Source organism: Nicotiana tabacum, chromosome 15 (assembly GCF_000715075.1).
Source record: "Nicotiana tabacum cultivar K326 chromosome 15, ASM71507v2, whole genome shotgun sequence".
Lineage (NCBI taxonomy): Eukaryota > Viridiplantae > Streptophyta > Magnoliopsida > Solanales > Solanaceae > Nicotiana > Nicotiana tabacum.
The window spans coordinates 127,059,725-127,071,877 of record NC_134094.1 but is presented as its reverse complement, the minus strand read 5'-3'; the positions used below and the strand labels follow the sequence as shown (position 1 = coordinate 127,071,877).

The following is a 12,153-nucleotide window of genomic DNA, read 5'->3' as shown; positions in this document are numbered from 1 at the left end:
GCCGCTTCCAGGCAGCCTATCATTGAAACCGGCCCGGATGATCTTTGGAGAAAGGTGCAAGCAAGGGAGTATTCTGTGGTTGATTATTTGAACAAAACCCTGCTCAGATATCCATTCTATCACTACTGCAGAATTCTGAGGCACACAGGAATGCGTTGATGAAAGTGTTGAATGAGGCTTATGTACCCAGCAACATTACCAGTGAAAAGATGGCCAATATGATAGGACAAGTGTTGGAAAGCCACAAGATCACTTTTCATGAAGACGAGCTACCACCAGAAGGACTAGGTCACAACAGGGCACTGCATATCACAGTGCAGTTTGAGGATAAGTTCATTGCCAGAGTCTTAATAGATGGGGGTTCGAGTCTTAACATATGTCCACTAACTACTCTGAAAAGATTGGGTAAAGGCCTGCACGAGATACGAATAAGAAGTATGATTGTGAAAACATTTGATGGGTCTCAAAGGGCCACAATTGGGTAAACCAACCTCAGCCTACAGATAGGCCCAACCTAGTTTGATGTTGAATTTCAAGTGTTGGGCATATCTGCTACCTACAACCTATTGTTGGGACGACCTTGGATACATACCACTGGGGTCGTAGCTTCTACTCTACATCAGGTCGTGAAGTTTGAGTGGAACCATCAGGAAGTGATCATCCATGGGGACGGAAGTAATCCTATTTACACCAGTCAAACTATTCCGGTCATCGAGAATAGAAAGAAGTTGGGTAGAAAAACATACCATCGCATCGAGCGCGTCAACACAATTGAAAAGGACAAATGGTGGAGCAATAAGATAAAAGGCATATTTGCATGGACAGGGTATGAGCCTGGCAAAGGTCTCTGTAAGAATCTCCAGGGGATCACCAAACCAATACAGCTAAAGCATCACGGCATAACCTTTGGGCTTGGGTATGAATATACCTGGCACGAGTATCAGAATTGGTCGCCACCATGGCGTGGTCCTTATTACCCTCTAGAGAAACCAGTACCACATTTGAACCAGGCATTTCACCAAGCTGATATGATGTGGGAGTCCGAAGAAGATGAAGTTCTAGCTGGTATAAGGAATCTGCTTCTGGATGATGAAGACATGGATTGCAATGCGATAGTTGAGGAGGAGGAGGAGGAGGAGGAGGAGGAAGGCCTCATTATTCAGACAGTGGAGAAGGGAGCTGTTCTCAAGAACTGGACTGCTACACCATCAAGGGACCATCGAGTTCCTGGGTAGCCTGGCAATTAGCATCATTTATTTTAAAAGCAATTTTTATGAGCATTTAAGACATTTTCAGTATTGTGTTTTAAGCATGTTTTGTTTTGAAATAATTGCTCGGGTCATTGAGCCGTACCTGTTTGACGTTTTCAAGATTTATCTAAATGCATTGTTGTTTTTAGTATTTATTATTATTCTTTACATTTTTTCTCCACAGGATTATTATTACCTATCCCGATGAACTTACGACTGTGACATGTAATGAGCTAACGCAACATAAGGATAATGATTCAGAGGACCTGGAAGAGGATATAATGCCCGAGGAAATTGTCAGAGAAGTGGAAAACTTTGAAAACAAGCCTAAGTCCAATTTGGATGAGACTGAAATAGTTAATCTAAGAGACTCCGAAATAGTTAAGGAAACACGTGTAAGCATTCACCTGTCACCATCAGAGAAAGAAGAATACACTCGTTTCCTGAAAGAATATGAGGCTTGCATATTGGGGCTCAATTTGGCCGTTTACATTAATATCCAGGAATTACTAGTAATCGGTGATTCAGATCTTCTAGTACATCAGGTGTAGGGAGAATGGGCTACAAAGAATACCAAGATATTACCATATCTATATCATGTGCAAGAGATGATGATGATGTTCACGAAGATAGAGTTTAGACATGTCCCGAGAATCCAGAATGAGTTCGCAGACGCATTGGCTACTTTGTCCTCCATGATACAACATCCGGACAAGAATTTCATCGACCCCATTCTGGTAAGGATTCATAATCAGCCAGCTTACTGCGCTCATGTTGAAGAAGAAGCAGACGAGAATCCATGGGTCCATGATATCAAGGAGTACTTGGCAAAAGGAGAGTACCTGGAGCATGCAAATCATACTAAAAAACGCACGCTCCGAAGATTGTCCAACCATTTCTTCCAAAGTGGAGGAATTATGTACAAAAGGACTCCAGACTTAGGATTATTACGGTGTGTTGACGCCAAGGAAGCTTCCAAACTGCTCGAAGAGATACACTCAGGAACTTGCGGACCACACATGAATGGTTTTGTTTTAGCCAAGAAGATACTGAGGGCAGGTTATTTTTGGATGACTATGGAAATAGACTGCATCAGGTATGTCCAGAAATGTCATCAATGCCAAATACACGCAGATATGATACAGGTGCCGCCAAATGAACTCAATGCAACGAGTGCACCTTGGCCTTTTGCCGGTTGGGGAATAGACGTCATTGGACTAATCGAGCCCGCCGCTTCAAACGGGCACAGGTTCATTTTAGTGGCCATAGACTACTTCACAAAATGGGTCGAAGCTGTATCCTACAAAGCTGTAACCAAGAAAGTCGTCACAGGTTTTGTCATAGATCGTATTGTTTGCCGATTCGGGGTTCCAGAGTCCATCATCACCGATAACGCCGCCAATATCAACAGTGACCTAATGAAAGCTATGTGCGAGACCTTCAAAATCAAGCACAAGAATACTGAGGAAGATGGTAGACAACCACAAGCAATGGAACGAGAGATTACCATTTGCCTTATTGGGGTACCGGACTACAGTCCGCACATCAACCGGGGAAACTCCCTATTTGCTGGTCTACGGTACCGAAGCTGTCATTCCTGTCAAGGTTGAAATTCCTTCTATAAGAATTATACAAGAAGCTGAACTCAGTGATGTAGAATGGATAATAAGACGCTATGAACAATTAACTCTCATTGACGGGAAAAGAATGAATGTAGTGTGTCATGGTCAACTCTATCATAATAGGATGTCCAGAGCTTTCAACAAAAGGGTCAAACCTAGACAATTTGCACTGGGGCAGCTGGTACTGAAGCGGATCTTCCCGCATCAAGATGAAGCCAAAGGGAAATTTTTGCCCAATTGGCAGGGGCCCTACATGGTTCACCGAGTACTAACAGGAGGAGCACTCATACTCGCAGAAATGGACGGAGAGGTTTGGCCAAAGCCTATCAATTCAGACGCAGTCACAAGATATTATGTTTAGAATGTTCGCATTTCTTCATCTGATGTAACTGAACTACGCTTGACCTAATTCCCGTTTAAGAGGGGATACGTAGGCAGCCTTGTGGGTTCGGTCACCATTCAATAAAATTCTCATTTTTCTCACAATCAGAAACTGGGGAAGAATTTTGAGGAGGACCCTCAAAATTCCGGGGCAAGCTCAGCCAACGGCACCGTGTGCGGAATATCCAGAAAATCGTCTGAATAATTGGGGTAGAATTTTGAGAAGGAGCCTCAAAATTCTATGGCAAGAAGGTCGCAATGTCTCTGATAATGTCACAGTTACTGGTTCATCTATTTTATTTAATATTACTGTGTTTTAAATAACTATGCACACATATTTTTTGGAAAGCTTTATTTTTAGCCAGATGCAACCCATGGTAACTCGAGCAGGATTTCAATGCAGAGCAAAGCAAAGCAAGAAGGCGGAGGCACAAACCGACCTCCCCGTAAAACGCATAATTTTCCTTTGGATACAGGAATAAGGAATAGCCGCGATTACGTGCGCACCTTAGTATCACTATCTTCATAACAACAAAGTTACCGAATGCAAACATATCTCCAGCTAAGAAATACTCTGCAATCACTTATTATCTATTCATTGCATGAGACTAAGCATTGTCTCCATTTTGTATGAGGCTAAGCTCTGCCTCCTTAATTGCACAAGGCTAAGCTTTGCCTTTCCTATTGCATTAGACTAAGCATAGTCTCTCATCTTGCATGAGGCTAAGCCCTGCCTCTTCAATTGCACAAGGCTAAGCTCTGCCTTTCCTATTGCATGAGACTAAGCATTATCTCCATTTTTCATGAGGCTAAGCTCTGCCTCCTTAATTGCACAAGGCTAAGCTATGCCTTTCCATTGCATGAGACTAAGCATTGTCTCCCATCTTGCATGAAGCTAAGCCCTGCCTCCTTAATTGCATAAGGCTAAGATCTGCCTTTCCTATTACACGAGACTAAGCATTGTCTCCATTTTGCATGAGGCTAAGCCTTGCCTCCTCAATTGCATAAAGCTAAGATGTACCTTCCCAATGCATAAGACTAAGCATTGTCTCCAAGATTGCACGAGATTAAGCATTGTCTCCCATCTTGCATGAGGCTAAGCCCTGCCTCCTTGATTGCATAAGGCTAAGCTCTGCCTTCCCAATGCACGAGACTAAGCATTGTCTCCAATCCTGCACGAGACTAATCATTGTCTCCAAGCTTGCACGAGATTAAGCATTATCTCCTATCTTGCATGAGGCTAAGCCATGCCTCCTTGATTCCATAAGGCTAAGCTCTGCCTTCCCAATGCACGAGACTAAGCATTGTCTCCAATCTTTCATGAGACTAAGCATTGTCTCCAACCTTGCACAAGACTAAGCATTGTCTCTAATCTTGCACAAGACTAAGCCTTGTCTCACCTTGCATAACCACAAATGATGCGTTGTCCAAAACCTTGCATTATTCTCTTCTCTCGGGCTAAGCTCTGTCCCCGGTTCTACACGAGACTAAGCTCTATCTTGTTTCATCTCAAGTATCATGTCTTTGTATCTCATGGGCTGAAGCATAACCAAGTTTTTTGAAGGCGTCATAGTCCGAAGGCATCATCCTCATAGCCGGAAGACACCATGCCATGGCCTGAGGATCTCTCAATATCGCACATCATTATTCAAAGGCATCATAGTTCGGAGGCACCATCTTCATAGTCCGAGAACATCATTTCATGGCCTACGAATCCTCTATCTCACAATTCATGGCCCGGGACATCACGATCTAAGGACATCATCCTCACCGTCCAAAGACGATCTCCATAGTCCAGAGGGAATTTGCATCATGCTTAAATTTATGCAATAATCTATATGTATTTGTATGCATCATATTTTGAGTTTGCAGGTGATCCAAGAAATAACCGTTCTCTTAACTGGAGCAATTTTCGCTCCGGTTTCCATTCAACGTTCATGTCCAGCAATTATTTCAAACGTAACCAACCACCATCTGTTACCCACTTCCATCTGATAACCATTCAAATATCCATAAACATTCCCAGATACATCCGTTTACAATCCTGATATCGTCCTATCAAGAATATCTTGTCCGTTCTTACAATAAATCCATCGGTTTATTCCACCGTTGGATCCAGGACTACACATGGCCTGATTCCTGTAAAACCAGGGATATGTAGGTAGCTCAGATACCAGGGTTCAGCCTATATTTTTCAAAATCACCCCATTCGGTCAAAATCGGTTATCATTTCCTTACCCGACAACTCTTTCATCCTTCCCGGGTAAAGAGGGCAGCTGTTGATACCCAATTTTTCCCTCATATTTTCAAATATATATATATATATATATATATATATATATATATATATATATATATATATACTTTCAAAATAGTACGTATGCATCATCATTTAGTTTATAAGCATATACAAGCATTTTTCATTAAAAAAAATTATAATTTTTAAAGGCTTTAAATCAATTTGTTTCTGCATTTTATTATATAAATATCCAATAATTACCCTATAAATTATTTTTATTATGATTTAATCATATAAACTTATCATTTATACCAATATGAGATTTTAAATATTTTTAGTGCATTAATCATAATTACATTTGAATTTTTTAAGGTCAAATTGCACATTTTGCAATAAAAGCCCATATGCATGTATAATTACCTTATTTATGCAAAAAATAATTTTATATATTTTTATAATATTAATCAATTATTTTTAATCATCTTAGTGCACAAATGAAATTTTTGATATTTATTAATTACTTTTATAAATTATTTATTTATTAAGTATTGGGTATTTAAATTCTGGCCCCAAATTTACCTTAATTTCGGACCTAAACTTCCCAATCCTGGCCCAATAACCTCTGAGCCCAAACCAAATAACCCCCAACCCAACCAATTAACCAACCCGACCCAGAACCCCTAACTAATCATGGTCGTTGATCTCCGAGATCAACGACCCATATTACCCCGTCCTTTTTAATTAACCTAATACTCTCCTAACCCTAACCACTCTTCACCACCCGCCGCCTTTGAGTTCTCTCAAACCTCCCCCTTCTCTCTGCCCAAAACCTAGTCGTCTCCCCCCAAATTTCTCTCCTAATCCCACCGGACATGGGATTATATGGTTACTTCTTGCCATATTCGACTCCCCATTGGTACTGGACCCTTTCTCTATACCGCTTGCCTAAACATGGAAAGCAGATCTCATCAACTTCGAACCAAAGATGGTTCAGTTCCTTGACCTTTTCTGTCTATGTTCATTTTTATTCTTTTATGGTATGAATCTCTGTGTATTTCTGTGACTCCTACTCACCCTAAAATTAGGGTTTAAGATTCTTTGAAATCGAACCAAATCTTGTTCGATTCTTTGATTTAAGAGGTATTTCTATCTATATTCATCTTATTCTATGCAACATGTGATTTTTACCTTTTATTTATTTTAGATTTCTGCCGATTTGTGTAATTTACCTAAAATTAGAGTTTTGAAATTTTCTCTTTTCCTTACTGATTTCGATTGCTTTCCTTCCTAGTGTTTGACTGATGATTTTCCTTGTTTGGGTGTTTGATTTCTACTGCTATATAAACCCCTCCCAACTCCCCTTTTGAGACAGTCCAGAATCATTAAGAAAAATTACTAAAAAATAAAAGTTGTGTGCTCTTTGCTCTTTAATAATCTTATTCTGCACTTTGGTTCCTGGCCGGCTAAAAGCCAAGGCCAGAAATTATGAGTTCTTGTTCTTTTGTTGATATTCATAACACTGTGGACTTCCGTTCTTTCTTGTTTTCGCTTAACTGTTGAGTTACCAAACCTTTGTCATTTCATTTCTACTTACCTGTCATTAGCATGTGTTTTCACTTCTGAAGATTGTTGTTCAATATGTTTCTGGGTTGTTCTCGTATGCAATTCTGACTGTCTTACTTCAATTCTAGGACTTTCTAATCTAAAATGCCATTACGCTTGTAGTTTGAGATATGTTTAGACCTGCTTTAAGTTGATTAATATCTTTTTTAACGTCTGCCTAGCCTATGTGTTACTGATAGCCATCTCTTTACTGTTTAAATTTGCTATTTGAACATGCTCCCATACCCCCTTTCTATGGATTAATTGACTAAGTATGAGTATATAAGTATATAGCACAAGTCCGTTTCTGAATTTGCTGTGATGACATGCAGCCTGTTTTGATCCTCTTTTCACCATGTCTTGACTTCCCCAATAATTGTCCTTATCCTGTTAAGTTCTGATTGATATGATTTCGTCTTGTGATACTAGCATTCTACATTTAGCATATTTGTATCCCGCAATGTTATCCCCTAACCTCAGTCTATTCCTTTACTACTTGGTCTCTTTGAGTTCTTATTCTTAGTCGACTGAAAGCTAAGGCTACTTAGGTTCTGTCCTTTGACCTCCCTAGTATGAGCACTGTTCAGGATCCAATTGAGACCCTTGTGAACTCTGACACACTAGGATTTGGTCCCTAATCCCTCCTCTGAACTATTCTTGTTAACCACTCTAGTGTGAGCACTGCCCTGGGTTCTTGAAGCCCTTGGGAACTCTGACATACTAGGGCCTTGGTTCTATATGCTTAACTCTATCTTGTGCTCACTGGGTGAATTATTCAATTCCTGGCTGTTGTATGTCTATGAGTGAGTAACTTGGAGACTGTTGTAAAGGCCAGGCCTGTCCAGGTGTATTTTGGGCCTGCTGTAGGCTCCCTATAGTTATTCTCCTATGTAATTCATGCTATACATTCTGTGTTTGTAATAATTATTGTAATAACATTTTGGGGTATTAGTAAAATTGGGAAATGGAATTTATCTTACACTTGCATTGAGAGGGGTAGAAATCCTGCCTATAGGTTCATCACTTATCTCAAATGTGTTAGTGTGTTCAAACATGTTCCGCTGTCATGTGTTAGAGATCATGCCTATAGGTATTCTATTTTTGCTCAAAATGTGTTACTTTTCAGTTATTATAGAAATCCTACCTATAAGTATCCTATCTTGCTCAAATGCGTATTAAAAATCCTGCCTATAGGTTCTCTATTTGGTCCAAATATGTTCTACTTTTACCTGTTAGAAACCATGCCTATAGGGTATTGAATGATTAATATCTCAATGTGCGCATAGGATTCTGTTTACATACGAATTAATTTACAAATTAGATGCCATGCCTATAGGATCTAAAAAACAGTTTAAATTGTAGAAATCATACCTATAGGGTCTAAACCAGTCTTGATTATTGTCCTGCTCGTTTCTTTTAACCATTATTAGAAATCATACCTATAGGACTCGATTAAGCAATTCTAAACATATTCTTGTGATTACCATTGTTAGTTACTACGCGAATCACCTAGAAATCATGCCTATAGGTTTAATCTCTTACGCTTATAATCAGTAGGCAACTATATAGGCTTTAGAAATTATATTAAAAGAAAGGGTTTTATACATGAAGCTGCCCGCTTATAAAATCCAGAATCACATAGAGATCCTGCCTATAGGGTTCTACGACCTTAACTTATTAAAATCTGCAACTGTGAATGTTAGTTAGTTCGCGTGCATTTGTTGCCTAAGTGCGGAGGCCAACTTGAGCCCTTGTTTGCCTATACATGAAAGTCCTAAATATTTTACTTGTCGCCTAGTATTTTCTCTTTTGAGCAACCTAATTTAAAGTTTAGAACCACCCTGAAATAGAGGTCCAAATGCCTCCTGGACCATAGGCATGGGACGGGTAGTGCACGCATAGAGTATGACTAGAATTGACTAGTGCGCTTTAGGTAAATAACTTAAAGATAGTAATCGGGTAGCAGGAGATGATAATCTGTGCCCGCTAAATAATATAATAAATCTTCATGAATGGCTGCACTCGACCGAAGATAACGCCAATTTTCATAGCTATAAATCTGTATATATTCTACAACATTGGAAAGCCTTATTTATTGCATTTGCAGTTTCTAAAAAGAGTTCACAAAAGACTGATGCTGAATTTATTTAGTTTGAAAAATTATAGGCAATTTCTGAGAGTGTGATATCTCACACCGAGTAAATCCTTAACACTTCTCCCTCTTAGTAAGACTACAGAATGTTCTTGTACATTATGGCCAATACCAGGTATATAAGCAGTGATTTCAAATCCATAGGTTAATCGTACTCTTGCAACTTTATGCAAGGCGGAGTTTGATTTTTCTGGGGTGATAGTGGAAAGTTGACAGCTAAGTCACCCTTACTGTCACTCTACAGAACCGTATATGAGATTATCACCTCATACGGCCTCCTTCCGGGGGCCCGAGCCATCAGTGAGATACTACTCAGGAAGTGCTAGAATTCTAACCTTGTGTTAGGACCTATGGGCCAAGGGACAGTCTCAGGTAGACAGTTTTTATGGGGTGTAGGCCTCCCAAAAGGTAACCGAGACTTGCAAAGTTTTCCTCGGGCCGGACGAAGATTGGCCCAAGAGTGCAAAGGCAGAAGGGAGCTTAGCTGCAAGATCCACCCGTCGAGCAGGGACGTAAGTCGGCCTTAGTGATCCGACGGTGCCCGTCGCTGAAAATAGCCTTGAGCAGACAGAACTACATGCTTTTACAGAACTAATAAGATTAGTGGAACCTATAGAAAGTTCAGACATTAATATTGAACATTTTAGTTTGCTAGCTGTGACAATTAAAGCATTTAATTGACACTTCTAATGGAGCAAAGGAGAAAGATATTCTATTACATTGAATAATGGGGATAACAATTTCTGTCTTTAATTAGCATTGCTAAGCCAGGCGATTCCAGTCACACCACAGGCTCAAGTAAGCACTTAGTCTGAGCAATTAAATTAAACCACTTGCTCTCTTGTCTAAATTAAAAGCTAAATATACTTTAAAAAAAAGAAAATAAAAAAGGGAAAGAACCCCTTTTCTTGGATTTTCCTTTATAAACAACTAGTTGGCTGAATTATGCCAGAAGTTGTTCCTGCAGCATTTGCACAAGAAGCTTGAGCAGCTGGTTGATTCTTATAAGTGAGATGTACATCTTCTAATTTTATTCCTCGGCATGGATTTCTTTTACTGCAATCAAATTTCATAGCGACTCGTGTTGCTGAACTTCCATGTATATCTTGATATGTAACATCACTAATTGTCACACCTGACACCTATTGAACAAGAAAATCAGGAAATATCTGGCTAATGTAGCGCTAACTTTAATGGTTAAATAAAAATTCATACCTAGCCAGGACAATTTTTGTTATATGGACAATAATTCTGATCAATAACAATTGGATTTTGAACGTTGATCATTGTAGCATGTTGGAAAAGAACATTCTTTACAAAGCCAGTACTTGGTCTGCCCCATGTTTTGATCCTAACACCATTTTGTGTGTACTTAAATATAATTGATTTGACTGTCACGTTTTGCACCCCTGCTTCTTGAAAATCCTTGCCTAAACTCCCAATGCTGCAACAAAATTCACCACCATATTATTGTATTAGGGATTTAACTTATTCACCGACAAAGTCAATATTTTTACTTGAATATTATGAAGCAAGAAATTGGATTTTTCATTTCAGTTCAAAAGCAGCATTTAAGATGTTATGGTCTAAGGTCAAAACTCATAATTATCACTAGAGAATTTAATCCTACATTTGAAAAAAATAAATAACTATAATATCAGGGTAGAAAATACTTGGACAGTTACTCACATAAAGTACCTGTATATCCTTATTTAAAGGGAACGTTACACTCATCTTGAAATTTGCTAATTTTGAGATATGAACAACTTTTGAATTTGTTTTTTCCAATGTCACCAGAATAATTATCCTTCTATTGACCACACCAAGTCATTAATGAAATTTTTAACAATGTGCACAAGTAAAACACTTAATTATACAAAAGTTTAACTTCTATACACTGACAGTGAAATTTCACACCATCTCCCGTTACCTAAAAGATAAACTACAGATAATTACAACAAGTTAAATTACACTAAAAAGAACAGCCCGGTGCACTAAGCTCCCGCGATGCAGGGGTCCGGGGAAGGGCTGAACGACAAGGGTCTATTGTACGCAACCTTACCCTGCATTTATGTAAAAGGTTGTTTCCACATACCTCCTGGTCACATGGCAGCAAGTTACGCCAAGGCTCCCTTCAACAAGTTAAAATACACTGATAGCATAAAACTTTTACGACTTACATTAGCACCGCTCGGGCAGTTCTTGCCGGAGGCTTTGCAACTCCACAAAGAAGTCCCTTGGCCATCAAGAATCCCACCATGAATAGAAACTCCATCAACACCTTGAAACATAATCCAATTTTTGGAATTTCCAATCACATTATAATCAGAGGGTGCAATAAGTGTGCCATCAATTTGGAATGTTATGGCTCTATTCTTGCATTTTCCTTTAAAATGTGCTTGTTTAACCAAATACTTTCCTTGTGGGACAAATATAGTGGCTGGTTTTAAAGAGCCACAAGCTGCTGCCCAAGCAGTTAACAAAGCCCTTGTTGAGTCAGTTTGTCCATCTGGTTTTGCACCCAAATTTATGACATTTAATGTCACAACATCAGCTATGGCTTCAGTCAAGAAAATGGAGAGAAGTGAAATAAGAAGAAGAGAAAAAATGGGGTTCTCCATTTTCATATTTTGATGAGATATGAAGTGATTAAAGACTAAAACAGAGAATATGATTAGAGTTGAGATGATGAGTGGTTGAGCAGTTTGAGTTGAGATATTTATAATAGAGCTCTACAACTTGTTTCTTTCTTTTTATTATTCAGTTTTACACTTCATGAAAGAGTGGTGTTTTGTGAAATACAAGTGGAATAAAAAGAAAGAAAACTGAAAAATGTAACTTACTTTACTTCAAAATCGAAAACATATGAGAAAGAAGAGAAGCATTAGCATATGTTGGTCACATGTT

General features: G+C 39.0%; 1 protein-coding gene across 1 annotated transcript; it reads right to left on the bottom strand.

Moving 5' to 3' along the window:
- Window positions 1-10,166: 10,166 nt before the first annotated feature.
- LOC107800393 (polygalacturonase-like) lies at window positions 10,167-11,867 on the bottom strand. Its single transcript, XM_075231783.1, has 2 exons — window positions 11,427-11,867; window positions 10,167-10,388 (listed from the first exon to the last, which is right to left on the bottom strand). Exons 1-2 carry the CDS (start codon window positions 11,865-11,867, stop codon window positions 10,167-10,169), a joined length of 663 nt encoding a protein of 220 aa, XP_075087884.1.
- Between the last annotated feature and the right edge of the window lie 286 nt (window positions 11,868-12,153).

Bases quoted from the DNA above. Each gene is read 5' to 3' on its own strand.
- LOC107800393 (XM_075231783.1), bottom strand. From the start codon at position 11,867: ATGGAGAACCCCATTTTTTCTCTTCTTCTTATTTCACTTCTCTCCATT. The intron at 10,389-11,426 runs GTAAGTCGTAAA...CTTGTTCAATAG, and splicing joins ACTGCCCGAGCGGTGCTAAT to GTGTCAGGTGTGACAATTAG.